The sequence below is a fragment of the Anabas testudineus genome, chromosome 21 (genome assembly GCF_900324465.2).
Source record: "Anabas testudineus chromosome 21, fAnaTes1.2, whole genome shotgun sequence".
NCBI classification, from domain to species: domain Eukaryota; kingdom Metazoa; phylum Chordata; class Actinopteri; order Anabantiformes; family Anabantidae; genus Anabas; species Anabas testudineus.
In genome coordinates, this window is record NC_046629.1 from 22,593,604 (window position 1) to 22,620,624 (window position 27,021).

General features: G+C 40.5%; 2 protein-coding genes across 2 annotated transcripts in view; both read right to left on the reverse strand.

Moving 5' to 3' along the window:
- Window positions 1-486: 486 nt before the first annotated feature.
- On the reverse strand, window positions 487-1,841 carry spegnb (SPEG neighbor). The gene is made up of 4 exons (XM_026377168.1): window positions 1,735-1,841; window positions 1,115-1,422; window positions 847-988; window positions 487-689 (listed from the first exon to the last, which is right to left on the reverse strand). Exons 1-4 carry the CDS (start codon window positions 1,839-1,841, stop codon window positions 551-553), a joined length of 696 nt encoding a protein of 231 aa, XP_026232953.1. The 3' UTR covers window positions 487-550.
- A 616-nt stretch (window positions 1,842-2,457) lies between these two features.
- The window catches only part of spegb (striated muscle enriched protein kinase b), a 31,998-nt gene continuing 7,434 nt past the window's right edge, over window positions 2,458-27,021 (reverse strand). Inside the window, exons 2-41 of the mRNA XM_026377094.1 lie at window positions 25,233-25,319; window positions 24,834-24,900; window positions 23,140-24,689; window positions 22,865-23,008; window positions 22,569-22,751; window positions 21,581-21,747; window positions 21,302-21,390; window positions 20,291-20,466; window positions 19,811-20,071; window positions 19,567-19,725; window positions 19,195-19,384; window positions 18,847-19,076; window positions 18,388-18,507; window positions 18,172-18,276; window positions 17,741-17,947; window positions 17,518-17,641; window positions 16,888-17,060; window positions 16,674-16,786; window positions 16,348-16,516; window positions 16,075-16,171; window positions 15,775-15,975; window positions 15,508-15,565; window positions 15,314-15,391; window positions 14,998-15,170; window positions 14,856-14,882; window positions 14,606-14,758; window positions 14,131-14,173; window positions 13,957-14,025; window positions 11,086-13,825; window positions 10,852-11,001; window positions 10,533-10,649; window positions 10,187-10,354; window positions 9,940-10,062; window positions 9,335-9,499; window positions 8,251-9,031; window positions 7,807-8,046; window positions 7,402-7,625; window positions 6,399-6,474; window positions 5,950-6,099; window positions 2,458-5,794 (exon numbers count right to left, since the gene is read on the reverse strand). Of these exons, the coding sequence (XP_026232879.1) occupies window positions 5,539-5,794; window positions 5,950-6,099; window positions 6,399-6,474; window positions 7,402-7,625; window positions 7,807-8,046; window positions 8,251-9,031; window positions 9,335-9,499; window positions 9,940-10,062; window positions 10,187-10,354; window positions 10,533-10,649; window positions 10,852-11,001; window positions 11,086-13,825; window positions 13,957-14,025; window positions 14,131-14,173; window positions 14,606-14,758; window positions 14,856-14,882; window positions 14,998-15,170; window positions 15,314-15,391; window positions 15,508-15,565; window positions 15,775-15,975; window positions 16,075-16,171; window positions 16,348-16,516; window positions 16,674-16,786; window positions 16,888-17,060; window positions 17,518-17,641; window positions 17,741-17,947; window positions 18,172-18,276; window positions 18,388-18,507; window positions 18,847-19,076; window positions 19,195-19,384; window positions 19,567-19,725; window positions 19,811-20,071; window positions 20,291-20,466; window positions 21,302-21,390; window positions 21,581-21,747; window positions 22,569-22,751; window positions 22,865-23,008; window positions 23,140-24,689; window positions 24,834-24,900; window positions 25,233-25,319 (10,403 nt within the window). The 3' untranslated portion in view covers window positions 2,458-5,538. The remainder of the gene's footprint in view (window positions 5,795-5,949; window positions 6,100-6,398; window positions 6,475-7,401; window positions 7,626-7,806; window positions 8,047-8,250; window positions 9,032-9,334; window positions 9,500-9,939; window positions 10,063-10,186; window positions 10,355-10,532; window positions 10,650-10,851; window positions 11,002-11,085; window positions 13,826-13,956; window positions 14,026-14,130; window positions 14,174-14,605; window positions 14,759-14,855; window positions 14,883-14,997; window positions 15,171-15,313; window positions 15,392-15,507; window positions 15,566-15,774; window positions 15,976-16,074; window positions 16,172-16,347; window positions 16,517-16,673; window positions 16,787-16,887; window positions 17,061-17,517; window positions 17,642-17,740; window positions 17,948-18,171; window positions 18,277-18,387; window positions 18,508-18,846; window positions 19,077-19,194; window positions 19,385-19,566; window positions 19,726-19,810; window positions 20,072-20,290; window positions 20,467-21,301; window positions 21,391-21,580; window positions 21,748-22,568; window positions 22,752-22,864; window positions 23,009-23,139; window positions 24,690-24,833; window positions 24,901-25,232; window positions 25,320-27,021) is intronic.

Genomic DNA, 27,021 nt, shown 5'->3' on the forward strand with positions numbered 1-27,021 from the left:
ATTCCTCTGACTGCAGCTAGATGCTGCTGGCAGACAACTCCACAGTTAATTCTATTAATGTTAATGTCCCATCTATTACTTTTGATTTTGTTCTGAGTAGAATTAGCTGTCTTCAACAACCAGGACACATGAAAACAGTTCAGCACTTGCACTTAGTTTTTGTTTAGTCATCACAGATCTCTACTTTTTAACCACATCAGAAACACATGCAGATTAAAGTTCTGGGGCAGGACCACACCCTAAACACCCACACTCTTCCGGTCATATAAAGTCCCAACTCCCCTTTTTTCTCTTTATTCTCTTACAAAAGTTATTATGCAGCCAGCCTGAAGCCTTTTCTACACTGCCATTCATCTTTGTCCCAATCCACCAGACAATACTCATCCATGGATAATAAAGAAAATCCTCAAAAAAAGCCATTAGCAAAAAAATACTTTATTACTACTATGTTTTAGGTTATGTACAGCTTTGAACAGAGCATGAACATAGTATGTTCTCCACTGGATTGCACTAAAAGAGAACATAGACTCATTGTGTTAGCTATGAAACATTAGAGTATGTCCACGCGTGCAAAGGACTGGTCTGTGCCCAGACTGTTCTCCACAAACACTTCATATTTGCCGGCATCAGACACCCTTGCGTTTTTGATGGTTAAGATTGTGTTGGTGTCTCCCACATCGAAGAATACCCTGAAAGACATCAGCAACAACTTCTAATCACCCTTTGTATTAATGCGCTCCTGAGAATCATGTTCAGAATCAACATGTATATGTATATAAGTTAAGTCTACAGTTACAGAATAAATGGTTGCATCCGTCTGATTAACAGTGTGATAGTGAACCCCACCTGTCGTCTTCTTCAATGTCATCTCCGTCTTTGAGCCAGGCAACATTCGGAGGAGGTTCTCCACTTATTTCAGCCTTAAGCACCACTGTCGTCCCTCTCTTGGCTTTATTGTTGTCTGGGCCTTTAGAAACCTTAGCAGGGACTGTGAGAGCATGATGGAAAGAGTCCGTCAACCATATGATTTGTGAAAGAAAATACTTTGGAGACTGCCTCAGATTTTCTCTAAATGTCGAACAAATGTCAGCTAAAGCTAATAGTAAGTACACACCCTCCACCAGAATACTAGCAGATCCCGATGTCTCTCCAAATGGATTCTTAATGGTGACAGTGTATTTTCCCAGATCAGCCAGAACCCCATCTCGAACTACGATCGCCACAAAATCTGGGTCTTCGAACACATAGCGGTACTTGGGACCGTCCTTCAGCTGTTTGCCGTCTTTGGACCAGACAATGAAAGGATCTGGGAATGCGCTAACTCTGCACTCCAGCTTTGCAGCGCTGCCCTCAACAAGAACCACATCTTTAAGGTCCTGCAGAATCTTGGGAGGGCCTTTTTCTCGCAGCTCTTTACGTGACCTAAGGGAAAAGCATAAAAGCGTAATTCACCAAACAAGCTTTTCATACGGGAATGGGTTTAGTTCGCTTTAGATGAAGTGGTTTGTACATGTCATTCTGCACACTTGTCAAATTGATCTATTAGATGGCGTGCTGTCAGATCAGCAGTTCCAGAAACTGACAAGAACTGGTAGGACTTAGATGCCCTTATTTCTGACACAGCTAACTTGCAGGGGAGGAGAGTTTCAGACCGCGATCAAACCTGTGTATTTAAAGTGCACAGTGTCGAGTTCGAGTGTCAATGGTGCCAACAGACGCTGGGGAGTTTGGTACCTGTGGCCGCGATATGAGGCCTGGATTCGAATAGCCGCCTCCTGGACCTGAGGATCATTGATGTTGAGAGTGCACCCAGGAGGGGGTGCAGCCTTCGCTTTAGACATCTGCAGCAGTTAAAACTGGTTAGTACTTAGAGGTAACTGAGAGGAAACCTTTTCTAATATCCAATCTAGTAGTTACCATTTATCTACAGTAGACATTTCTTACCTTGGAGACGCTCTGGAGGAGACCTCCTGCTTCTGATCCACTCCAAAGTCAGCAAACCTAAAAGTCTCTTTATATCTAGAGATCAGGAGGAGCTGTGCAGGTCCTCAAGGATCAATGCCAGCGAATCACCACCCTTCTTCGGATGCTACGAAATACCCATACATGACAAGGCTGATTGAAGATGCACAACAAATGTTACAGAGATATTTTCCCATCCTTATATGGCATTCAGATCAAATACTCCTGAGAATCCTGGGAGCAGTTAATAGTTTTGTTAGTGGTTGTTTAAATAGCAGGGGGGGGTGTAAGTTGAAATGCGAGTCATCCCTGGTGAAAGTCAGCTCATGAGTGGAGGTCTTCGGGGTCGTGTGGAGGGAGTGGTGTTATCATAAACTCACCACAGTCCACAAGTGTGTCTGAAAGTATAGCAACCTCGAGGATAGTAAAGGGTGAATTTACTAACTTCATCCTCTATGGAAACAGAATTGCTGCTGTATTCATTTATTTGTCACATTTGCTTTATTGTTTGTAGCCTTAACAGCTGCCATGCCTGTTCCATGCCAGAGATCAGGAGGAGCTTTGCAGGAAATTTCACAAAATAAAAAGCAGAAGCTGCAACAAAAACAGTCACCCAAAAATAAACAAATGGCGAAACGCGCTCCCACACACACCTGCACACACACACACACAAAGCAGATAATCAAAATAAAGAACATCTCTGTGGGTCTAATATTCTTTACAAGGCACTGCAACACAGTCCACAAAATGCGACAGTTTCATACAAAGTGTGGAGCGTTTAACAACCTTTCCAAAAACCTGCCGTCTACTCACAAGCAGTCGTCACTTCATTTTCTATGATTAAAGAACCGAGTGAATATATTGCAGAAACAGTGACATAGACAGTGCATTCTCATGCTGATCTTGCATGTCTTCATTCAATTTTTAAACAACTCCCTTGGTGGTTAACTTTTACTGTGCACAGGAAAAAACACAAAGAGCTGCAGAAAAGGGCCACTATTTAGCTAGCGATAGCATTTAAAAACAGAGAACTAGTAAAATAATTTCATAGAATTACAAACTCTTTCTTTCAATACACATATTAAAACAGCTCACGATGTTATGTATGTTATGATGCAGCTTAAGATCATCCAAAAAAAGATTCATCAGTGTCTACTCTCTTTAAAAGTGATCCACTCTGTCACAGAAATGAAGCTTTGTGTGCAAGTTTGGACTTGATACTAGTCCTAGTGACAGCAACTTGACGTGTGCAAATCGTTTACATGCTGGTCTGCAAACTGAATTTGTCCTCACAAGTCGAAGCAATAAAGAAAGAAAGTACACGATCCAGCCATTTATTTACCATAAAGTAATGAGGACAAGTCATCAATGTAACTGCTAATGCAGCAGACTGGAATAGAATCTTAAATATGCCTGAGGATCGACTTCCAAATTTCCCGTTTTTTGTAGGGTGATCCATCCTTTGACAACAAAAAGGGTATCAGGTGTTAGAGCTGGTGAGATTGAGCTATATATTTGGAAAGAGATCATAATGTAAGCCACATAGAGTCAGTTTTTACTCAGTTCAGTAGATTGTTTCTCTAAATCTTTTTCTACTTGCCAAGGGACCAAGAGACAGTAATGTCAGTACTCTCCTCACTGTAGTCCTCAGTCTGTCGATGAAGAGGACAGGTTATGTTTTGATGGAAGTAAAACCAGAGTGGGTATGATTTATCATTTCTGTAAAGGCTTGATTTGTTAAATTTCCTTTACACTCTCCTGATGATCAACAGTCCTGTTGTTCTATTTATGAAGCGGTTCATACAGTACTTCCATATATGTGCTTTCTGTGAACTGGAAACTAAAAAGCTGTTTAACCTGTAGGGATTCAATTAACATTGAATGCCACTCTAAATCCTTTACCTAAAATAAAAACACATGAAGAGTTGTGCCAATTGAAAACTGTACTCTATAAAAACCAAATAAAGCGGTAGCTGGGACACCCCAGCTTCCCCAGCAGGTTTCTAAATACTTTACAGAGGGCTGAGTGGAAGAGTTTAGTTTAACTGGAAGCCAATGAGGTGGTTGTTAGCTTATCTGTGGTGAAGACACTAGCGTCTACGAAGCACCAACACCAAGTCAGTCCTGCATGGCGCTACTGCTGCTGACCATATCATCGCTTAGAGGAAAGAAGATCTAATAACAAATACCAAAAAACTCTGAACTGATTTTGAGAATAAGAGTCATTATTATCTTGTTTCCTAGTATTAGGGAAGACAATTATATTAGCCCTTGTAAGAAATTCTCCAATATATCTAAACCCTAAGAAAAACCAAATCCTTTCTAGAGCTGCTTCAGTCTGTACAACCAACTGAGGTGCTGAACCTGTGCGAAAACTCAGGTAGTACAACACACTGATCAAATTAAAGTGAAATATCCAAGTGATGGAGAGCAATTTAGTTTTCCAGGTCCCTTGATCAGGGACGTAGAAGTAGACATCATGAAATGAATTGTGGTAATTTGGCTGGTCAGGAAACATTGAAGAGACTGTGACAGACTGAGAGAGTGAAGGTGTTCCTGAGGGGAAAGCAGTGATTGTTTTCCGGTCCTTGTTGGGGAGCTGTGCAAAGCAGTCATCATCTTGGAATCTCGTGAACCACTATTACTTTAGTTACACAATGTAAGTGACTCTACAATAGCAGTCTGGGGCTTTGGATTACTACAATGCATTAATGTTTGCCCTGTTTAATCAGTGTAAAGTCGAAAGTTAGGAATTTATCCAAAATGTATGCAAAGTAACAAACCTCGAGGTATTACTTGTACGAACATGTCCACTTTATAAAAATGCATTCTGAGCTCACTTTGGTGAGAAATCATTCCTTTAGATTCTCTGAAAGAGTAACTACACCCTAAATGATTTATTTGCGCTGTAATCCTTATCAGACAGAGTGTTGTAAGTAACACTTCCACAGTAGTAGCAGTAAACACAACACACAGGCCCACCAGCCTCTCTGCTATACTGCTTACAAAAAGAAACGTCGGCCGCAATAGACAGCAGGGCTGTGGAAACATACTGACACACGTCGGAGAGCCTCTCGTAGTAGAGCCGCTAGATCAGCTACAGCACAACTACTCACGCAGTGTGTCTGTTAAAGGGCCATTTACATGTTTGACATGTTTGGATGGCTGACGTGAGTGACAAAGGTCCATCAGGAAAATGTGACGGTAGCCTCTGATGGCTGGTTAGCGCTGACTCTGTCCATGCTACGCTGAGCTGTGGCCAGTCTCCACGTGTTTTCTGACACATTTCACACAATCGCACGCTACGTAGCCACAAGGCCACGTCCCCCAAACTTCTGTTGCCTTTTTATGAAATATGTTGGGAGAGAGCCTTCTCCCAGAATTTGAAGGTGTAGTTGCCCTTTAAGAACCAGAAAAGAAGAAGAACTGATGTCTCTGTAGATCACAGCCACTGCTTAGTTTATTTTCCCCTTCCAACCATATTTAACAGTTCAGACCCAGGGAGACCAAGTCTTGCCTCTCTTTGAGGATGTTCACCCCATATAGTCCAGCCACCTGATGTTTGGAAGCCTGGTTTCACTGGGTAACTGGAGTGGTGGTTAAGGTTGGCACGTTTGGTGTGGCGGGGCTGGTGGGCGTTTGTGGTGAACTCTGATAGGACCGCAGGAGAACTTTGTGCTTGGTGGCCACCTCCTCTCGCCTGCGCTGCTGGTCGGCCAAGAATTCCTTGAGACGGGTGGTTGTAAAGGTGAGAGTCTGCCTGCGAAGGCGCATCAAGTAGGCATCCTGAAGCCAGGAGTTACTGAAGCAGTCCTTGATAGATGGCCGGGCCCTGTTGAAGATGACAGCGATCATGTTTATGATCATGATCATGTCACAAAAATAATTCCTCTAATCACCTTGTTTGTGTGAGTTCAACAGTTTATCTTGGTGTAAAAATAAGTCTCAGTGATAATAAATTATGTTTTAAGCTAATATTGAGCATACCACGGGTAGCTACACAGGATCTTCTTGAGAAACAGAGAGGCACTTTGGGACACATTCTGGTAGAGTTTGGAGAGGTCGAACTTTGCCCCCTGGATCCTGGCTTCAGTCTCCTGAGGGTCATTTTCCATGAAAGGTGACCTCCCACTTAACCTGGAAAACAGTCACAAAATGATGTAGATCCTTTAAAAAATATCAACAATATTAACAATAGACAATACTAACACCAAATATGGTTCAGTACATTCGTTTATATTAAATAGAATATTATTGCTTATGAATAACAGCAAGATGTCCACACTATGTTACAGTTTACATCAAGACCTAAAGTAATGCAAATGCAGTGGGCACTTTCTTAATCCTAAGCCCAGTTTCACCTGAAGAACACATTTTTTCCATTTTCTATTTAAAAAGCAGCTGCTGAGTGGAGGCTGTGTGAAAGGAGTACTCACATGATGAAAGTCAGTACACCCACATTCCAGATGTCAGCTGGAGGGCCCACCACATCCCCTTTCAACATTTCTGGAGCTGCATAGACAAAAAAAAAATGCACAGGCTTTGTTATTTTACAAAGAACTTTAATTACATTTGCAAACAGTCTTTGTACCACACACAAACTGCTCTTCAGTGTTTGTGTGTGTTTTATTAAATGTGTGATTGCACACATCAATCCTCCTTTGTTTTCCAAGTTAGCATATGTCCACCGACAAAACAGTTACATAAACCTCATCAGGACAGAAATTCCAGAGGATCAGGACTAGACAAAAATAAACACAATATCAAAACTAACAACGAGAACCATATTTCATTCATAAGTTTCTTCCTAAGAAATTAGGAAGAAATTAAATGAAAAAGGAAATTCTACTGTTGCAGTTATTTAAGTGCCTTAATAACATCATCAACCACTTAGCACATCTATTAAACACATTTCTATTTAGTGGTTTCTACTAATAACATGCATCTTATCATGAGAATGAAGTGCAGTATTACCTATAGTACATTAATGATGATATTTTTTAGATTAAATTAGATATTTAACATATAGAAATTATAAATAAAGAATTTGAAAGAATTATTAGTTTATTATATTTTTATAAGCATCTACATCTGCAAAAAGGTAACTAATTGACTAATGCTTTAAAATAAATGTAGTGTAGTATATGTAACTACAATATTTTACTCTGAATTGTATTTTTAAAAAAGTTTACTTTTAAAAGTAAAAGTAATATAAAATGGAAATACTGCAGTAAAGTATCGCAACATTACTTAGACTCGATAATAAAGTAGTGTACATTTTAGTAGCTTTTTGCTGTGTCTAGAAACAACACTGCTAAGAGTGGTAAATGTGAAAAGTGCATTAAAGTTGCAGGGCACAAAACCAAAGTGATGGCTCAGGGCTTTTTTAATAATTCTCAGCCACATACATTTGTTCAAATGGTAATCTTATAGTCTTACACATGTACTCGAGGGTTCCAATGGGAGGGTTGAACTGCTTGAGGAAGAGAGGGTTGTACGTCTGAGCAGTGCCAAAGTCTATGATCTTGATGACATTCATGTAAGTGACAATAATGTTGTCTGGCTTGATGTCCAGGTGGAGGATGCGTCGAGTATGGAGGTAGTCCAGACCCTGGAGGATCTGCACAATGTAAGTCACCACATCATCCTCAGAGTAGCGGAACCTGAAAGAAAACAAGCAACAGCTTGATAAAGGACTCCAGAATATCTGAAGACGGATGGTCTGATGCCACCAAGGTCTGATTTCTTGATCATTTTAGAAATTATTTTAGTAAAATTTCAGAAATCTGCTCAACTGAAAAGACAAGCAACAGGTTTGTCACTATAGCTGACGCTTGGCCTCACCTGTCTATGAGACTGCAGAGCAACTCTTTTCCACTGCAGTACTCAGAGATAAGCACGAGGTAGCGCGGCGTGACATAAGCTTCATGCAGAGCCATGATCCTGTCATGGTGAAGGGACTTGAGGATGTCGTATTCCTGCAGCACTGTCTGCTTGCTGTCTGCCTCATACGGAACAATCTTAGCCATAAATAGATTGCCTGTGGCGTTCTCCCGGCACTCGCGGATCACGCCAAAACGGCCCCTGTGTGATAAGGAAATGCCATAAATACGGTGGGCAACAGAACAGCTTAATTTCTGTGTATAGTAGTTAAATCCAATGTTGCTGATATTTTTGTGTGTGGTCAAGAAAGGAAACACATCACACTAATACCATGCAAATATGACCTGTTCTCAAGCCTTTTATACAACGATCAAATACTACTAATACTACTGAGTGGTTCATCACCTTGCTTTCTCATCCATGAAGGTGTAAGGTTTCTGTGGAACTCCCTGGCGCAGAGATCCTTCTCCAGGCTTGCTCAATGGCGTCCTGCGCCCCGAAGGTGTGACTCTTCCAGTTGGGGTGACCCGCCCAGATGGGGCGCTCCGGATGTCCGCTCCCTGCAGGACAGGTGTCAAGCTCTGTACCACCACCACAGGTGGTGAGACAGTCACGGGAGGGACTGAGACTGTGCAGGTTGTTGGTGTGGAACTAGACTGAGTAGCTCGGGCAGTCGCAGATGGCACATACATTGGCACAGATGAAATTGGTTTGCCAATAGCAGGTGCAGGTTGAGGTACAGGAGATGGGGATTTCGTGATGATGGGGGGGAATGCATTAACAGGGCTTTGAGGTTTGGGTGGAACAACAGGTGGCGGCGTCAGCTTGGTTTGAGGTTTACCCACACTTATGCTAAGGGTGGTCTTGGCTTTTGCTGGCGTGGTTGCAACAGTTGTGGTGGTTTGAACAGGAGTATGATCAGAGGGGGCCGTACTAATGGATGGAGAAACAGCAGCATTGCTTGTACCAATTGGAACAGTGGGTTTGATGGTTATTGGAGACACAGATTTAGGCACAGATGGAGTAGGAGCTGAAGTAGTAGAAGGGACAGGTGTCCCTGTAGTTGATTTACTAGTAGCTGGTTTCATGGGAGGCACTTTCATGGATGACATCATCACCACAGGGGGAGGAACAGCCGTTGCGGGAGCAGTCTTGACCACCACAGTAGCACTGGATTTAACTGGTTCTAAGCAACAACATGGAGAAAGATGGTTAAATATCATTCATAAAGTGGACAATACAGGGCTCTGTGTAACACACATCTCTTTAAATCACTGTTGGAGAATGCTGAATAGTTTGTAATGCATGTTATCTTTGACAAAAATATCTACATACACATATAAACATGTCACTATATAGTGAGTCTGGCAAAACACAAATTACAGTTTTAATCCTGTGAATAATTACAAGGTGATAATAATTAAGTAAATATAAAATGCCTTGTTGTGCACTGTTTCTGTTCCCTGATTTCCTGTGAGATAATACATACCTGTAGTATCCAGGCTCACTACCTCTGAGAGGTTGCTGTAGGGGCCTTGACCGGCTTTGTTGACACATGCCACCCTGAATCTGAAGGAGCCCCCTGCTGGCAGGTCAACTACATTGTAATAACAGTCTGCTACTCCTGTAGCCACGATAAGCCAGTTTGTCTCACCTGGTGATGAGTGAGAAGTATGTCCGTTATTTTCAGAGATGTTGTAGACGCTATTAGCATTGCTTTAATATTATTATAATTTTTTTTCGGTTAAATTGAACACCCAGATTTTCTAGACTGCTACAAACATTGTGAAGTCATTAATGTTGTTGTTGGTTTTGGCAGCAGCTGATCATGTCCGTGTTGTCAGCATCTTGGTAACTGCTTCAGCTGACAGTTACAAGTGTATTAACTTGTTTGATGGGAGTATATGTGTAAAACTATGATACATATGGATACCTACATTATGGGAAAACATACAGTATTCCTGCAATTTAGGTTTTGCATTCTATTAGTGGAAAACCTGGGCAATCCTGAGCATAGTAACACAATAACACTAATCTGCAAAAATAATCTTAAATAGGCAATAGAACATGAAATCCTTGTTTGTGAACACTGACCCTCAGCTTTTCTCTCTAGAGAGTATGTGCAGGGGGCCATAGTGTCTGAGGGCCTCCACAATACCAGAGCTGTGTTGTTGTACTTCTGAGGAATCTCAGGGGTTCCAGGACGGTTAGGTAGACCTGTTAAAACAAATAGATCACATACATAAAATAACACTGTAATCTGTCCTCTATTATTTAAAATACACACTTTTACATGGTTTATTTCTGCTGAGAGAAAAATCAGGTATGTCTCAGTTCTTACGAGCAAGAGATATTGTGCAAGAGCTGGACACAGAAGCCAGAGGGTTTGTAGCCACACATTCATAAACGCCTGCATCCTTTTTGGTCGTCTGCATGATCATCAGTAGCTGCCGGCCATCAGGGCAGGCAATCAAGTTCATCCTGGCATCAATCTCCAGGGGCTTCTTATCTGGGGAAACACACGTGTATAACACAACCTCTGCTGTCATTACACCAGGTTAGTATGTATCAAAATGCAACTGTATGTCGTCATTGTAGCCTGGAACCAGCATTGTTACTGTAATTAGCAAGGAAATCTTCCCATGCATCTGTGAGATCATTACCTTAATTATATCAGAGCTTCTTACCTTTCATCCAGGAGATGTGTGGGTGGGGGCTGCCTGCAGGCAGACAGCTGAGTGTGACTGGATCGCCCTCCAGTAGGACATGATCTCTCAGCTTGATGTGGAATACTGGAGGAAAATCTGTGATCCACAAGTATTAGACCATTTTAATCACATCCATACTGTGCTAACATTCATAGATCAAATGAAAAACTACAGTATACTGAATGAATTTCTCAGCTATAAGTCAAATTAAGAGTGTGGAATGCAACAGTGTTCGGTCTTTCTGCCAAGCCAAGCTAACCAGCTACTAGAACTTCACGTAATCTCTTTAGTGACTTACCAGAAGCCAGTCTGGAGTACTGGCGTGAACGTAAGGAACTACTTTCTCTTGAGATTGCTGTTGGTATGTCTGGCTGTGATATTGTCTTGTCTCGCCTCCCTCTGGTCAGGCCCCACCGATCCCAACGGGATCTGCGCTCCGCGTCCACACCTGTACCAACATCGCCTCAATAAATGAATTATTATGCATTTAAGAAAGTGCAATTAGTAAAAGTGCAGTCAGGTTGCCTTATACCTTTTGATGTTTCTGATTTGAGGCTGGACATAGAGTCTAGAGACTCTGTTGAGGCACCATTGCTTGTCTGAGACGCCAGCTGGTTCTGAGGAATGCTGCCAACCTTCGTAGCACGGCTCTCTGATGTTGCCCGACGAAGTATGGAAAGAATAGGTGTCTTCTTCTGCTCCTTCTCCTCTGATGCTCTCCTTTCCTCAGAGTAGCTACGAATTCTGGTGGAGATCCCTGCCACCGTTGATTCAATCTTCCTTCGCATCGCCAAGACTGGTGACTCATTAGGTTTCTTAACCTCCTTTTCATCTTGTTCCACGGCGTCACCACCACCATCAACGCGCATCGTCTCCACTTCCTTCTTGTCCTGTGATCCTCTTCGACCAAGAGTCCAAGAAAGCCTTCGCCTTAGAGCAACTGATTCTTCTTCTTTGGACGTTTCATCCTTGCGCTCACTTGACGGAGTTCTCTTTAGGCGCATAGAGAGCCTTCTCATAAAACCTTGGTCCTTTTGAGCTTCACGTAGGTCCTGGACTGACTTTGACTTCTCTTCAAGTCTCCTTTGTGCTAACTGTAATGGTGCACCAACTGGGCTAGGTCTGTATATCTCCTCACCTGACTCTGTGGAGTCTGAGGAAGCGGGTGATTTGTCTTCATTCTTAGACCGTGACAAAAATCTTAGACTTCTTGAGAGAGAAGACTCGCGTTTTTTGAAGCGAGCCTCAAATACTTCTTCAGAGGTAATATCCTCAAAGTCCACCCCTGTTGAAAGCTCTTGTTTGGATGAGGAATGCGTGGTAGTCTTTGGTGGACTGGGTTCTTTTGTGATCGTTTCTGGTGATGCTACCCTGGAGTACACAGCAGGGTGTTCGGTGGTTGGCATGATGCCTGGCTTTGGTGGACTTGGTAAAGCAGGAGACATGCTGGCAGGTGAATATGTAGGTAAAACTGTTTCAGTTGATGCTGTGGATAATGTGGTGGCTGGAACAACAACTGGTATGGAGGGGCCTAAAGCTGGGTTTTCAAGAGACTGAACTGAAGGAACTATGATGGTCTGCATAATACTGGCATACGCTGAAGTCCTTCCATCTGGAAGAACAACTCGAGCAGGAAGCGAGGGTGTTACATACGTTGACACAACATTTGCTGAGGCATGGGAATTTTCTTCCGTGGGTCTCACCTTAACTGAGCTTGTAGTTATGATCATATCAGAAGCTTTAGCAGGTGTTTTTACTTCCTCTTCTGCATTTCCTACAGTAACATTTTCTTTTGCAATTGATTCACTAACATCCCTTTTCTCTTCTTCTTTCATAGTTTCTTTCCTTTCTTCTTGCAATTTTTCTCCTTCTTCTCCCTCTTCCATCTTCTCTTCTAAACTAGAGCTCTGGACCTCAAGAGGAGGTGTAGGAAGCGTCTGACCTGTATACTCTGATTCAATCAGCGGCTCTTCTGATATGCTCATGTCTTTTTCTGAGAAACCACTTGTGCTTGACCTCTCATCAAAATTACTATCTGTAGTCAGCCCATCCATCTTCTCATTTACATTCTCATCTTGCTTTATCTCTTTCTCCATGAAGGATTCCTCACATTCTGTTTTGGTTGGACTCTCCTGTCTAACAGACTCTGGAGTTGGTGGCCTTGGTGAAGGTTCCCTAGGAGTCACTGGACGGGAGTCTAGCTTGGTTTGCTCAGTCAGAGCTGACATAGATATAGCCTCCTTTAGCCTTCTTTCTTCTACCTGCGCCAGGGGGATCTCCAAAGGAGCTCCTGACCGGCGGTGTAAAGCTATAGGTTCTGAATCACCTTGACTGAAAGAAGCACTTTTGCGTAAAACTTTGGGTTTGGGAACTTCATCCCTTGGGGAATCACTGGACGCAGCTCTGGTTAGTGGAGGTGGGCACAAACGAGCAGTGCGTGAGTAGCGATCAGAGGATATTGCACGTTTTTCATCTCCCATTCCTAATGTTTCCAGCAGAGGTCCTCTCAGTCCACTCATTTTGTTGTCTACAGAGCCACCACGAAGCAGACGCTGTCTCATCAGCTCCAATTTAAGAGCATAGTCTTCTTGACTCATTTTGGCTGTTCCTGGGCTAGTGCTCCTCTTTGGTAGTTCCATAGAGACTGCTTTCTTCAGAACTCTCCTGCCATCCTCTTGGTTTCCTTCTCCACTTCCTTCCTCAGGTGTAATCCGGAGCAGCAATGCACTGTCAGCTGAGCCTCCACGTCTCAGTTCTCCTCTTCTCCGTCCACCCTCTGGTTTGTCTGACTCCATGCTTGAACCCCTTCGTAGTGGTTTTCTAGATAACTCAGACTTTTGTGGCAATTCAGCAGGTAATTCTTCATCGGAAGACCCTCTTTCATTGTCTTGTGACGCCCTTTTCCGCTGATGGCCTTTACCTGTGAATTCAATACCTTCTTTGTCCATTTCTTTAGACTCACACTCCATAGGCTCTTGTGCTTGAACAGGGGACCCTGACCATGTACTTGTTCCATTTTGTTTCCCTGTTTCCTCCTCATTGGTTTGGATGTCGTTTAGGGACATCCTTGATCCAGAGAATTCCATGTTAAGTGGCATTGGAATAAATGGAAGTTCATCAATGTCTTCATCAGAATCCGAGGATGACGATGGTAAAGGTGAACCCTCTTTAAGGTGCCGGGGAACAGCGATGGAGATATGGCTGGAGGAATCATTTAGCAACTCAGGTATGGACCTCATGACCATTTTGGATTTATAGCTGATTAACGAACGCTGTAAAAGAGGAAATTTGATACATTTAAAACATTTGACAATTTTCTGTTCTATATTATTCATTAGCCCTCTGGAGTGGAGTAGAGAAAAAGAGAAAAGCAAACCGTAAATATAAAAAAAAAAGACCTCACCTGCCATTTTCTGCGAGATACAAACTTCTTAAGGGCATCTGTACTCAAGGCCTTTCCCTTGGTAAGTGTCTATACAATAAGTAGACAATAAATATATCATCAAGTACAAGGGTCACAGAGGAAATAGGCTGTGGGCAATTAACACTGTGGGAACAACCACTGGCATAAGCTTACCTTGAACCAGGGGTGTCTGAGACATTCCTGAGTATCAGGTCTCCTGAAGAAAAATGTAAGTATACTTAACTTTTCAGGTTTATTTAGATTTTTTTTACTTTCTGGCTTGATAAACCATGCTATCTGAGCTATCTTAACCCTGTAACAGTTGCAGACAGGAAATCATTAACACAAGCAACTTAGTCTTGTTCACTTGATAAGTATCAATATCTCATCAAAGTTACAAAATGGAAGAGAGTGACTTTAATGACAACAACACATCTTCTGTAGTGATTAAATTACATTTGGAAAATTAACAAAAAAATATGAATTACATAAATACATATAAAACACCATATATAAAATATATGAAAATCTCAAAAAAAAATTTCTTTCCATAATCTCAGATTTTCATTTAATTTTGTTAATCTGTTATTTATCTTACTTCCTGTCATTTTCTGAATATATATGTATTTAACGTAATAATTTTACTCACAGTCTGTCTGGTACGAGCAGTTTGATGATGAACCCTTTAGCCTCTCTGCAGAGGTCAGCAAACATCCTCTCTTCGAAGGCAACATTATAGTTCCGGATGTTCATTAAAGAGCTGCGGTCATTCTCTCCCGCAAATGGAGAAACTCCAGTCAGACTGATAAAGGAAACAAATACATTTAATGAAAACCCAAATGTCATTGTTAAATGCAAACTTATGTTAAAAACTGACGCTAACATTTAGTTTTACTTACCATAGATATGCTAGGACTCCTACAGGCCTGGGAAAATAAAGATTAGAATTACATTTAAATTAGATTAGATTAGATAGATTAGATTTAAATTAGAAAATACAAAATAAACAGGTTTTCCTTGTAAATTCAAGAGATACTCTACCAGATGTCTGTTGCTTTTGACACAGGTGTCTGATTGACGATTTCTGGTGCAACAAATTCTGGTGTGCCATATTTGCAGTATTGAGCTTCATCAGGGGTGATCCCCACAGCGTTGCCAAAGTCGCAGATTCTGATCTGATCACTATGGGGGTCGGCCATGAGGATATTATCAGGCTAAGAAAAGGAAAAAATATATATTTTAACATATTCAGCCATTGAAATAAATGTTATATGATCATCAAGTCATTTTTATTAGTTTTTATATCCAAAAAGGAAACAATGAAAAGGTGGGAGAGTGGGAATATATTGGTATCTACCTTGATGTCCAGGTATATGATGTTTAGATGGTGAAGATAATCCAGTCCCTCAAGCACTTGTCTTATACACGACCGTACCTGGTGATCCCAAACCACAAAGATGCAAGTTTAGCTTTTTCAGATAATCAAATTAGATTATATATGTCTGATAAAATGAAGATCAAAATCAGAGTGAGTGTAAATAGAGGACTCACATCCGACTCCATTACAGTAGATTTTTTTGTAAATCTGTCAAGCAGCTCTTCGTGGCAGCTTTAAAGATGAATTAAGGCTATTCTTTCAGAGACTTTAGATGTATTATACAATAATCATTTATTATACATTTACAACACCTATACATGTATACATGCATTCCATTAAACCATTTTCAGACCAACACAGTTTATATAGGTACTAAAAGTGGAAAATAGTGTTTCGTTAAATTATATAATGAACTGTAACTTATAATAATATAAGGATACATTTCAGTAACGATGATGACTGCATTCTTTTTCTCAAAGGCATCATGAAAGTAAATGACTCTCCCATTGTCCAGCTTAGAAAGCAGGTTCATCTCTCTCAAAGCTGATGCCTTCTTCTTAGCCCGAGTGGAGATAAACTTTGCAGCATACTCTGTTTTGCCCACCTTCTGAGTCACACGTTTCACATAGGAAAATGCGCCCCTGGAGGGAAAAACATTTGAATCGTATCTTTGTAAATTGATACAAATGACGATGTACAATGTTATGGGACTTGTGATCCAGCCTAAAGAAACAGCTTACCTTCTGATTTCTTTATGGATATCATAGTAGTCCGTCAGCCTGCGCATTTTCCTTAGAATAGTCTCCTCATCGTCCATTGAGTCCTCTTTACTTTTAGCTACAGAATTTTGAAAGTATTAGGTCTGAATAAAATAATTAACCACGAATAACCATCTATAAATAACTACAAGGAAGACTGGGTGCCTATTGCTCTTATGTCTTTCACTCTAATTGTCAGCAATTCACTGAATGTGCTGTTTTTTTTCCTGTAGATCTCTTAGAGGAACCTCTTACCTTCATGAATGGTGAGCTCAGCTTTACAGGACACAGAACCTGCTAAGTTCCTGGCAGTGCAGGTATACACCCCAGAGTCTTCAGGACGAGCATTTAAGACCACCAGGGAACATTCTTTGTCATCGTACACAAATGTGTAATGACTGCTCTCAGACAGCAGGGTATCATTCTGAAAGCAAATACTGTACGTTTCAACCACAGTTCTCCTAGATTTTTGTACAAAATCTGTCAAGTATCTGGTCAATTCAAATGTAGTTTAGATACATGTATATCTTGCCAAGGTTGTACTCGGCCTAAGTAGTATAAAAGTGTATTGGATAAAAAACCTTGAACCAAAGGATGTCAGGAATGGGTTTGCCCTCCACAACCACAGCAAAGCGAGGGGTCTCCCCAGCACAAACATCCAAGTCCTCCATGATAGTTTCAAATGTTGGTGGAGCTGTGGAAAGGGGCGAAAAGGTAGAATGAAAAGTGACAAGTTACTTCATATGTACATACGATAGATAGATAGATAGATAGATAGATAGGTACACTGCCTACCTGCCATCTCCACATTGAAGGTGCAGCTGTCACTGCCATATTTGTTAGAGGCCACAAACACCATCTCTCCGATGTCAGAACTCTTCACTTTCAGCAGTTTCAGTGTGTGCTGGTCATCATCTGGCATTGTCATCTCATACAGGCCTGGCTTGCTGACCAGGACTACTCCCCCCCTGAGGAGAAGTGTATCTACTGTCAAACCTGATTCATTCTCTAAGTTAGAGGGGGGAGAGTTAGAGTACGTTTTCACTGCTCTGGAATGTTTGATAATTACTTCATTATGTATGCATTGTCATATAGTATTTAGGCTTGTTACTGTCACTATCTTATACTATACTTGGTCAAAAGGTGGCGACTTCACTACCTGATACCATATTAATTAAAGAATCCCATGACATAGACATGGATGTTGCAGTGACATCTATGAATACAACTGCATTGTTGTAACACCAGTTGGGGCTTATTACAGTTTTTGCTGACATTACTAAAAACAAAAATGAAATAACTGCTGTAAATGATTATACAGTATATGTTGGGAAAAGTGTCCGGTGACCGCAAACTTTTGTTGTGTCTTTATCATACATAGTATGCACAGCGGTGAAATTATTTCTTTGCATAAATAAACAATACCTCTTCCAGATGACTGCAGCGTTGACATGGTTGAGAGTAATGGTGATGCTGACTGACTGGTTTTCCATTACATATACAATTTCTGGCTTATCAATAATAACTGGAGCCTCTTGAAGATATGGACCTTGAGAAAATCAGTTAGAAGTTAGTAAGTTAAAAACACAATATTTAATTACCTTGTACTGTACACTAGACATGGGTTAAAAACGTAGGCTGAGTGTACCTCGGTCCAGGAGCTGCACTGGATCAGTGGCAGGTGAAGGCTTGCTGAAAGCCTTGGAGGTGATGGTCAGGATCCTGAAAGCATAGCGAACCCCTTTGGAGATGGTGCTGATGGTGTAGATCGTCTCCTTCAGGCCAGAAGCTATGATGGTCCACTGGATAGAGCCAAGGGCTTGTTGTTGGATGGCATACATCAAAGAACTAGGATCTGCAAGACAGAGGATTTGTTCCAAATTGCGTCATCGTGATCCAGAAACAATTTTTTCTGTCCCCAAAAATACAATGGTTTTGTAAGCTAAGCTCTTAAAAATATTAAAATCAGATAATATATATTATTTCTATTGTGTATAGTGTTCTATTTTGTCTAGGTTTAGAGCACAATAGTTGAGAATTCTAAACTGTAACATGTTATAGTGTGTCAACATGATATACCAATGGAAGGGTCGAGCCTCCTGGGTTTCTTCCAGCTCAAGGTGATGGTTTTACCAGTGATGGACTCTATCACTGGAGCTCCATCAGGTGGATCAGGGAGGATATCTAAAATTGCAAAAATGGAATTAGAGGTCAATAGATGTTTCTCATCTGCCTTTTCCTGAGGTAGTGTTATAAAATGCATTTTCTTGAGGTACATGGCAACAAAAAAATTACCCGTGACGTAGAGATGAGCATAGCAAGTAGCCTTGCCTATTTTGTTTGAAATAACACTCTTGTAGACACCACCATGGGCATGACACACAGAGCGGATGACCAAGCTGTGGACATCACGAACTGCAGAAGGAAGTAGAAAAGGGATATGAAAAGGTACACTTTTAGCCCTTAGCACTGTCTAACATCATAAAGAAACTCCAAACTGGTCTAAAAAGTTTCGGCAGAAACACAAAAGCAATTAGTATTCACTCAAGTGCTTCAAACAAACTACAGCATGTTTCCATTTTCCTCTTTGCCTCTAACTTTATCCAAGTAGCTTTGGTTGTAAATGTTGATGTACTTTAAGTAAAAATTAAACTGTAGAGGAGTCTGAAATGAATTACAAACGGTGGTGATTTGTAAAGGTTTGATAGGCCTGAATACTAGGTAAATTTTAATCTAAAATTCTCAACTACTTACACTGAGTCATCTTTCTGTCCTCTGTGCTCTCAATCTTTTTGCCGTTGTGGAACCAGATGATGGTGGGGTATGGCAAACCAGCCACTTTGCATTTGAGCACAGCCTCTTTTCCTTCAATAACATCCAGGTCATAAAGGGGTTTGATGAAGTCAGGCATGGTGAAACGCTCCACCTCATTCTCTGGGACCTCTGGCTCCTCTGGGATGGACGGCATCTTCTCCAGTTTAGCCCTGAATGGAAGGAAAGACAGGAATTGCAAAGAGCAGATTGGTAAACATGTAGCAAACTTCTGTGAAAGTTGTTATCAGTAATCTAACACAAGACATCCAAGATGTGAGATGCTCTTACATCTGTGATGAGATGGCTGGACGCGGTTCCTGTATGTAAAGTTCTGCAGTGCTCTCCGCCACACCATGAATGTTACGGGCTATGACAGTGTACACACCCTCATCCTCTGTGGTCACGTGAGAAATGATGAGAGAGTGGCGACCGCCTTCCTGAAGCATACGAATGTCCTCACTTTCTGTGAGTGGACGGTCTACAGAGAAAAAATGAGTCTCCATTTATATATCTGTTATAAATTATAAATACAACAGCAAAACAGAGACTGTTAGAAATATAAAGGAAACTTAGGCTCAGGTTAAGTTAAGTTAGGGTAAAAATGATGCAAAATGATTGTCATAGTTTTCACATACCAATTGACATAAATTACAATCCTACCAAAGTGACTCCAGGTGACCTTAGGAGATGGTGTTCCACTGACTTTACAGTCAAATCGAGCGTTACGCCCCTCAATCACTTCCAGAATGTCCAACTTGCGGGTAAAGAGTGGCTCAAGGGAGGGGATGACTTTGAGTTTTCCAAATGAGGTCACTTCATCTGAAGAGTACAGATCAAAGGATAGATCAGTAAATAAATTCTTTTGAATTGTTCATTACACTAGATATTTGGTCTTGAGACATACCTTTAGCTGTGCTGATCTTGCACATGTATGTCCCACTGTCATCCTCGTGTACTGAGTTCAGCAGCAGCCGGCACTTTCTTCCATTAAAGTGCATCTTACAGTTGAGCAATGCGGGCTGGATCAGTTTCCCATCTGCAAGCCAGTCCACATCGGTGTCCTTCGGCCCGATGACATGACACTCAAACAAAACTGTCTCTCCAGCCTTGGCTGTGATGTCCTTGACTGGACGGATGACAGCCAGACCTGGCTCAATGGGTGGAGCTGGGTGTAAATAAAGGACATTTTGTAAATACTGCTGTAATGTTACAGCGAAATGATGGCGTGAACTAGTCCCAGGTCAAAGTAAACATCATTTTAGCGTTATGTTGACAATGTAAATGCTGACCAGCAAATTAATCACTGGATCAGGAATGTAGTCACAGTGTCACAAAGAATTAGCTTGAGTGAAATTTTAGGTTGCAACAGTGAAAAGCAACATACCTTTGACCTCCAGCTTCCCTTCGCACTGCTTCGTTCCGTACTCATTAATAATCTTACAGGTGTAAATCCCACTGTCTGACCTCACTGCTGACTTGATTGTCATTACAAAAGTGCCATCTTCTGTCTCACGCACAATGTGTCGGGGACCTGTTTTTACTGTAACTCTATCCCTCAGCCTATAAAAGAGTAGAATTAAAGGTCTGCATTAAAACAAGAGATTAATCACTCATATACCACTCAGAGCATTTTAAATTTAAAACATGCAGTGAAAGATGACCAAGCACACACAACTTCAAGCCCTGTTCTGGCTGACATGAAGGGGGTGGGGAGTGGGAAACATTGTCCAGCTTCGCCAATATTATGTTTAGCACTTTCTTTTGTCTCTCGAGAGTCATGACTAACTTCAGCCTATTCTTGTCTCCTGCATTAAAGGGTAAGTCCAGCATTAGGCCTACGTTAGTCCATCTCTCGTTGTTTAAAAAACTCATTTAGCATTTTTAAAATATGAAAAATAATATTAAATTGATTAATTAAATGTGGGAAAACTGTAACTGTGTGATTTGTTTTCACTTGTTTTAATCAAAATCTTGTTGTGCATAATATGCCATGCCTTTTAGTCCAATGCGAAGCATAAGGCATGGTCTACAAACATAATTTAGGATAATGATATATAATTTGTCCAGTTTTAGCTCAGTGTGTCAGCAATGAATGTGAATTCCAGGTTATTGTCAAAGAATGAATTAGCTGTTTTATTTTTGTTAATAGGCACTGATGAGCTCCGTGGTAACTGGAGAAAACAGAGAAAAATCATCTTTTTCATTTCCCCTAATAAGACCTTAGTTTGGGCTCAAAAACATTAGGTTTCTATTGCTTTTAACAGATACATTAAAATAGTATGTACAAGAAGAAACTATGCAAGCAGGCAAGCTTGCTCACGAATTGTGGAAAAGTCTTTTCCATGCCCCATGCAAGCCATGAGCTTCAGTCCTTTGATGAAGTGAGGGGACCTACCAGTAGAGCATGGGTTTGGGTTGTCCACTTATACGGACAGACATGGTGACCCCCTGTCCTTCAATGACAGATTGATCACTCATTGTAGCCTGTTTGAAATGTGATACAAGGTAAAAGGTGAGAGATGCGTTTTTCCTGTAAGTTTATTTTATACATGTGCTGAACCAATGAACTTAACTCTAAAATGCAGTTAAGTGTCTACACTAAACTTAATCACACCATGCTATAGAAAGGAAAGTCAATTAGGTAGACACATTTAAACAGATGTGTAAGTCTCACCAGGAATGAAGGGGGTTTCCTGAATTGTGTATCAATAGTTCGCCTTGGTTCTGGCCCTCCAAAATCCATGCTTTCCTCCAGGGGACTAAGATATTCCTCATCAGATGTAATAGGGCTGCTGATATCCATAGGAATGCCCAGGTTTCCTTTATGCTCCTGTACATAGCCTATAAAAGCAAAAAGGTTCTGGTGCATTTCATGCTGTAGCTTGGTAGTTTCATTTTGCTTGTGCAAACTTTTCATCACTGACAGTACAGCTCAATAGAAATACAAGAGTTCAAGTAGGCCATGTGTTAAAAAAACAACACAATTAGAAACTGATGTCAGATGCGATAACCAAACAATAGTGGATTCACAGTGAGTGGAGCCAGTGAGCCTCGGTGGGTAATTTATAGGTTCAGTTTCGCCTCTGAGTTGCTATGGTAACTATAAGAGAGGTTGTTCAGCTGGAATATATGGCACACACACATTCAGCTCAGAGAGATAATGACAAGGGAGCAGGAGAGAAATCAGCTGAAACACAATGCCACTGTGGGAGGAGACCACAAGATGGTTTAAAAAGATGGAGGATAATGGCTTTTCAAATCAGTACCACAAATTGAAAATGATTTTGAATATGTGGGGTAAGTAAGTAAATACGTGTCCTATTTCACTTTTTTCACAATTTTCGGTTTGTAACTGAGTAATCATAACTAACTCCATCCATGCTAAACAGGTCTTTTAGTGAAGATAATAACAAAAACGTAAAATAGCAGCCTGCCATGTCATTTAGGTTATGACATTATATTCCTTCCTTCCTTGCTTTTGTGCATACACATTTAAAATCTGCATTACATTAACTAATTTCTACAAACCATGCAATCAGTAGCACTATGTTTGCATAACAATGTTGATTTAAAAGTCAAGATTTAAACTGAATTGAATCAGTATAAACAGTACTGTATATACCCACTAAAGTTTCATATAAGGATCAAAAACTCAGTCTTACCTCCTTTAACTGTAAGAGTGGCGCTGCTGGAGGCTTTGCCCACCTGATTAACAGCAGTTACACAGTATTTTCCACCATCGCTTATTTCAGCTGATTTGATGAGCAGACTGTGTCGTTCACCCTCCACTTTGACTGTGTAATTTGCAACACCAGTGACACTGGTGTTGTCTTTTGTCCAGGTAACTGCAGAGAAACATAGGCGACAAACGGATTCACCTACATGTTGACTATTTAAATGTGCAACTTAAAATTACTTTCAAGTTTTTTTTATTTAAACACAAAGTGCAACATGTTACCTTCAGGAATGGGAGTGCCGGCAATGATACATTTCAGTAGCACATCTGCACCGGCAGATGCTACAGTGTCCTGGAGAGGAAACTCGAACACGGGGGCCTCCAATGGGTCTTCTCCGGCGGACACGTACGAGTCATCTGAAGAATCTGCACAGTTTAACGAAAGTCCGAAGACATTTTCCCCATGATCAAATCAAAGTAACCCCCTCTAGTATGGAAAGACTAATTGAATGGTTAAACATAGAAACACCAGACTACAGTTGCACAATAAATCTAACCTTGTTCAGGAGACATGGGTCGAGGGCGGCGGCTCTTTTTGGTCTTCTGTTGTCCCTCTTTGGCACTAGAAGTAATCTGCTTAGGCTCACTTGTCTTCACTAGAACATCAACTTCCATCTTTTCATCTTCAACAATAATGGTGGGAACTCTTATCTTTAAGGCTGGTTTTGTTAACTCGGCTTCCATTTTTTCCTCCACTAGAGTGACTGGTGACATCCTTGCGGGTTTCAGAGGAGGTTGAACAGAAAGATCTTGAACAATAGCAGCTCTTTTTTGTACGAGTGGACTTTCAGGCCTGTTTTCTAATTTTCTTACTATTACTTCTATTGGAGTCTTTTTCCCAGGAGTTTCATTCTTTTGGGACGTTTGCACAACAGACTCTTGGATGGGTGGAGATTCTTGCACTCGTGATACCCTTTGTACAAGTGGACTTGGAGGCCTTCTTTCAACTTTTCGTAACATCATCTCAGCAACGTTTCTATTAGGTGACTCTTCCCTTTGTTGGTGATACAAAGCTGGAGATGATGATCTTTGAATGATTTCTGTAATGGGACTGACTCTACTTAATTCTCTCACTGATCGTTGTCCTGGCAAGTCCGTCAACTGCACAGACTCTGGGGTTCCTGCAACCTCTCCGAATCTACTGACTGTTACAGTTGTTAAACCAGTGCTTGGTGACTTTTGGAGCTGGGATATATGCTGTTGTTGCTGTGTTTGCTGTTGTTGCTGTATTGGTTTCTGACTTAGATCAATTTCTCTTTGTTCTTTTGCCCACTGGGTACGTTCTCTTTCTTGAAGTTTTTGAAGGACTTGTGGAGGAATAGGTTCAATTTTCCTTAAGGGCTGGCGCTGCTTGCCCTTCAAGGTGAGCTGTTCCGTTGAAAACGATTTCTTCAGATGGGGTTTTCCAACAAGTTTCTTAATGCGCTGAAGCTCCTCTGTGAACTTGTTCTCGATGTCCTGAACTTTTTGGGAGTAGCGAGGTTTCTCCTCCAGCGACGCAGCTCTCTGTCTGAACATAGATCTCCGTTCAGCAGCATCCTCTTTCAGAGCCTCTCTAAGATCTTCCCTTGAACTTTCCCTAGAGATGCCCAACCGGCTTCCTCCATCATCTGAATCAACAGATCCAGCATGATTGAACCCTGCCCAGGATCTTCCTGATATGGAACCTTCTGGAATATCAAGGCTTCGTCTCCGTTCTTCTAGGCCACGAACCTTCTCAAAAATCTTTGAGCTTGCCCTGGTAAGCTTTGGGGAGGGTCTTAGTGTAAAATCTTTCCGAGAGTACTCACTCAGTGGAGTCTGAGGTCGGGAGTCCTGGGTGCTACTTTGGGACACAGATTTTGGTTGTTTAATTTTTTCTTCAAACTCCCCAGGCACTGTGTCTTGGTACTCAGTTGGCACAACAATCTTCTTCCGCAAACTGATAGGTGTAGTTGAACCAGAACGATTTGACATTGGAGAGGGGGAGGTGCGTCTGACAAGCCTTGGCGATGGAGGTGGAAGGACTTGGGGAGGAGATTCTCTGGAATAATCCTCCGACAGTTTCCTAAAATAGAGGATTTGAATCAAAATCTATTGGATTCAGTAGGTTTTTGCTAATTCTGCTAGGTATTATATTTTAGTGTAGCAGTTTGAGTCTAACAAAACAATCACAATGAGGTTGGTTATTTGTGTCTTTTTTTTTTCTTGCCTGGTTGTGTTTGAGTGATCCTCGTCTTGATGTGTTCTACTGTCATCTTCTAGACATTTTGCCATCACTGTATTTCATGTAAAATAAAACGAAACAAAAGGAAACAACAAAAAAAACACAGTTTGAAATTTGTTAAGATAATGTCAGATATTAACATAACCAGCAAAAACAGTATTATATATAAATTTTATATTTATATAGGAACATTTTCATTTCTATCTTTACAATTCAGCTTCAAAATTCAGCTTTAAGTACAAATCATATCACTCTTCAATTAAAATTGGATTATATTGAATTAAAATTGTATAATTTTGTAAAACTGTAACCTTGCTAAAAACTAGTAAAATAGTAAAAGTTTTTATTATATATATATAATAATAATATGAGTAGGCTGGATACCTCTATGCACAGCCTGGTCTTCAACATCTCTACTGTCGTCTTTGGTCTCAAATTGCTCTCCACCTTCATCCTCAGTTGTTTCGGAATCTGAAAAAGAACAACGGAAAAAAAAATAATAATATTTTTGGTCTTTCGACAACAGTGGAAAACAATGTTTCCATAGTGGCAGGAGAAGCAGAGAGAGTACACTGTTACTATAGGAACCAGTAGCTACTTTAGCCCCGTTGACTCTTTGATGAAAGGCAACTGAAGATTAGCAGTGCATGTTGAAGATGACACAATGCAATGTGCTACTGAAAACTATGATATCACTATAATATAGTATAGACTTCAAACTATCTAAAATTAAAATAAGACTCTTCAGTGTTACATATTTTATTTTCCATTGCACTGAATAATATTAAAGTCACATCCAGGGTGTAATCAGCACTGTTAACCTAAATTTACTAAATTTGCTGTGGCTCAATACTTGCACTGTCTTTATCATTCATAATTATATCATCAACATCTGCAGTTGATACTAGGTAATGCTATATAATATTTATATATATATATGATCTAAATACATATAAATATATGTGTCAGTATTTATATGAGAAAAATATTTTTCTTTCTGTCTTTCTGAAAAACAGCTCCAGTTGTACCAAATGTAAGATAGGACTGATTTTTCTCAGACTGACACAAAATTCAGTCATTGGTAGAACTCAAAATAGAAAGCACCACTGAGTCATTGGCATCCCAGCAGCTCTCATGAGGTGTTTGCTTAACAGTAGGTGGAATTACTTATAAAAGAAGCTATCTGTTGTTCCTTTTCAGTAAAGGAACAAACCAGGAAAGCACTGGTCATATTGAGAGTGGTAGGGAAACATTGAAAATGCTTGTGCAAATTCAGTGAAAAGACAAAATTCACAACATTGTATAGTAAAGAGAAATGTTCCCTTGATTTTTACCATCAAACTATTCCTTTTTGGTAAAGAATCCAAACTGACCAACTGCCTAAATGATTTACATGATATGCACTGTATGTGCCAAGCTCATGATATTACTGAAAGTTGTGAACTCTACATTCACTGTGCACTGCATATTCATGAAATATTGATATCATGTGACTTAATTTCAGATTTCAAATTTCTGTAACTTAATGTAATCACGTTTACAGAATAGCACATAATCATCTAACAAAAGGGTTGGAAAACAGATGTTTGGTTCACAAGAATAAAGTTTATACAAAGTAGATCAACATAGAATGAAAGCAATAGATTTAGTCCAAATGTTTGTTTGTTTGATACTCAACTACAAATGATGTGTCAAAGATTACAGTAGTACAGAATACAATGCAGTCAATAATTCTAAAACAAGAATCATCTATTGAATAATGTGATGTTCTTGTGTGTTAGCCATGAAACAGGTTGGTAATCCAGACAATCTAAATGGTAAGTGTATCTGACATAGTCAGAGCTCTTTTAGTCCCGATAAGCTTCTATTTAATTTTGTCCTTTCTTGATTGAATAAGAAAAAAATGGCATCCTCAGCAGAGATAGATATTGTATTGGTGTGAATAGTTTTACAGAAAAAAAGCTAAAGAATGGAAGCAATTAAAGAAAAAGGAGATGTGTTGAGTTGTGCGAAAACACAAAAGCATTGAACCAAACTATGGAATGAAAACTGAAACACAGAACGTTTGTCATATAGTTAGTTAGTAAGTAAAAAAATAAGTATTTCATTACATCCAATTGGCTGAGAGCTTTCAAGGCAATAAGTAATCCAAGTTAACTTTACTTAACATTTA

Bases quoted from the DNA above. Each gene is read 5' to 3' on its own strand.
- spegnb (XM_026377168.1), bottom strand. From the start codon at position 1,841: ATGTCTAAAGCGAAGGCTGCACCCCCTCCTGGGTGCACTCTCAACATC. The intron at 1,423-1,734 runs GTACCAAACTCC...CTTTTCCCTTAG, and splicing joins GCCTCATATCGCGGCCACAG to GTCACGTAAAGAGCTGCGAG. The intron at 989-1,114 runs GTGTGTACTTAC...ATGCTCTCACAG, and splicing joins TGCTAGTATTCTGGTGGAGG to TCCCTGCTAAGGTTTCTAAA.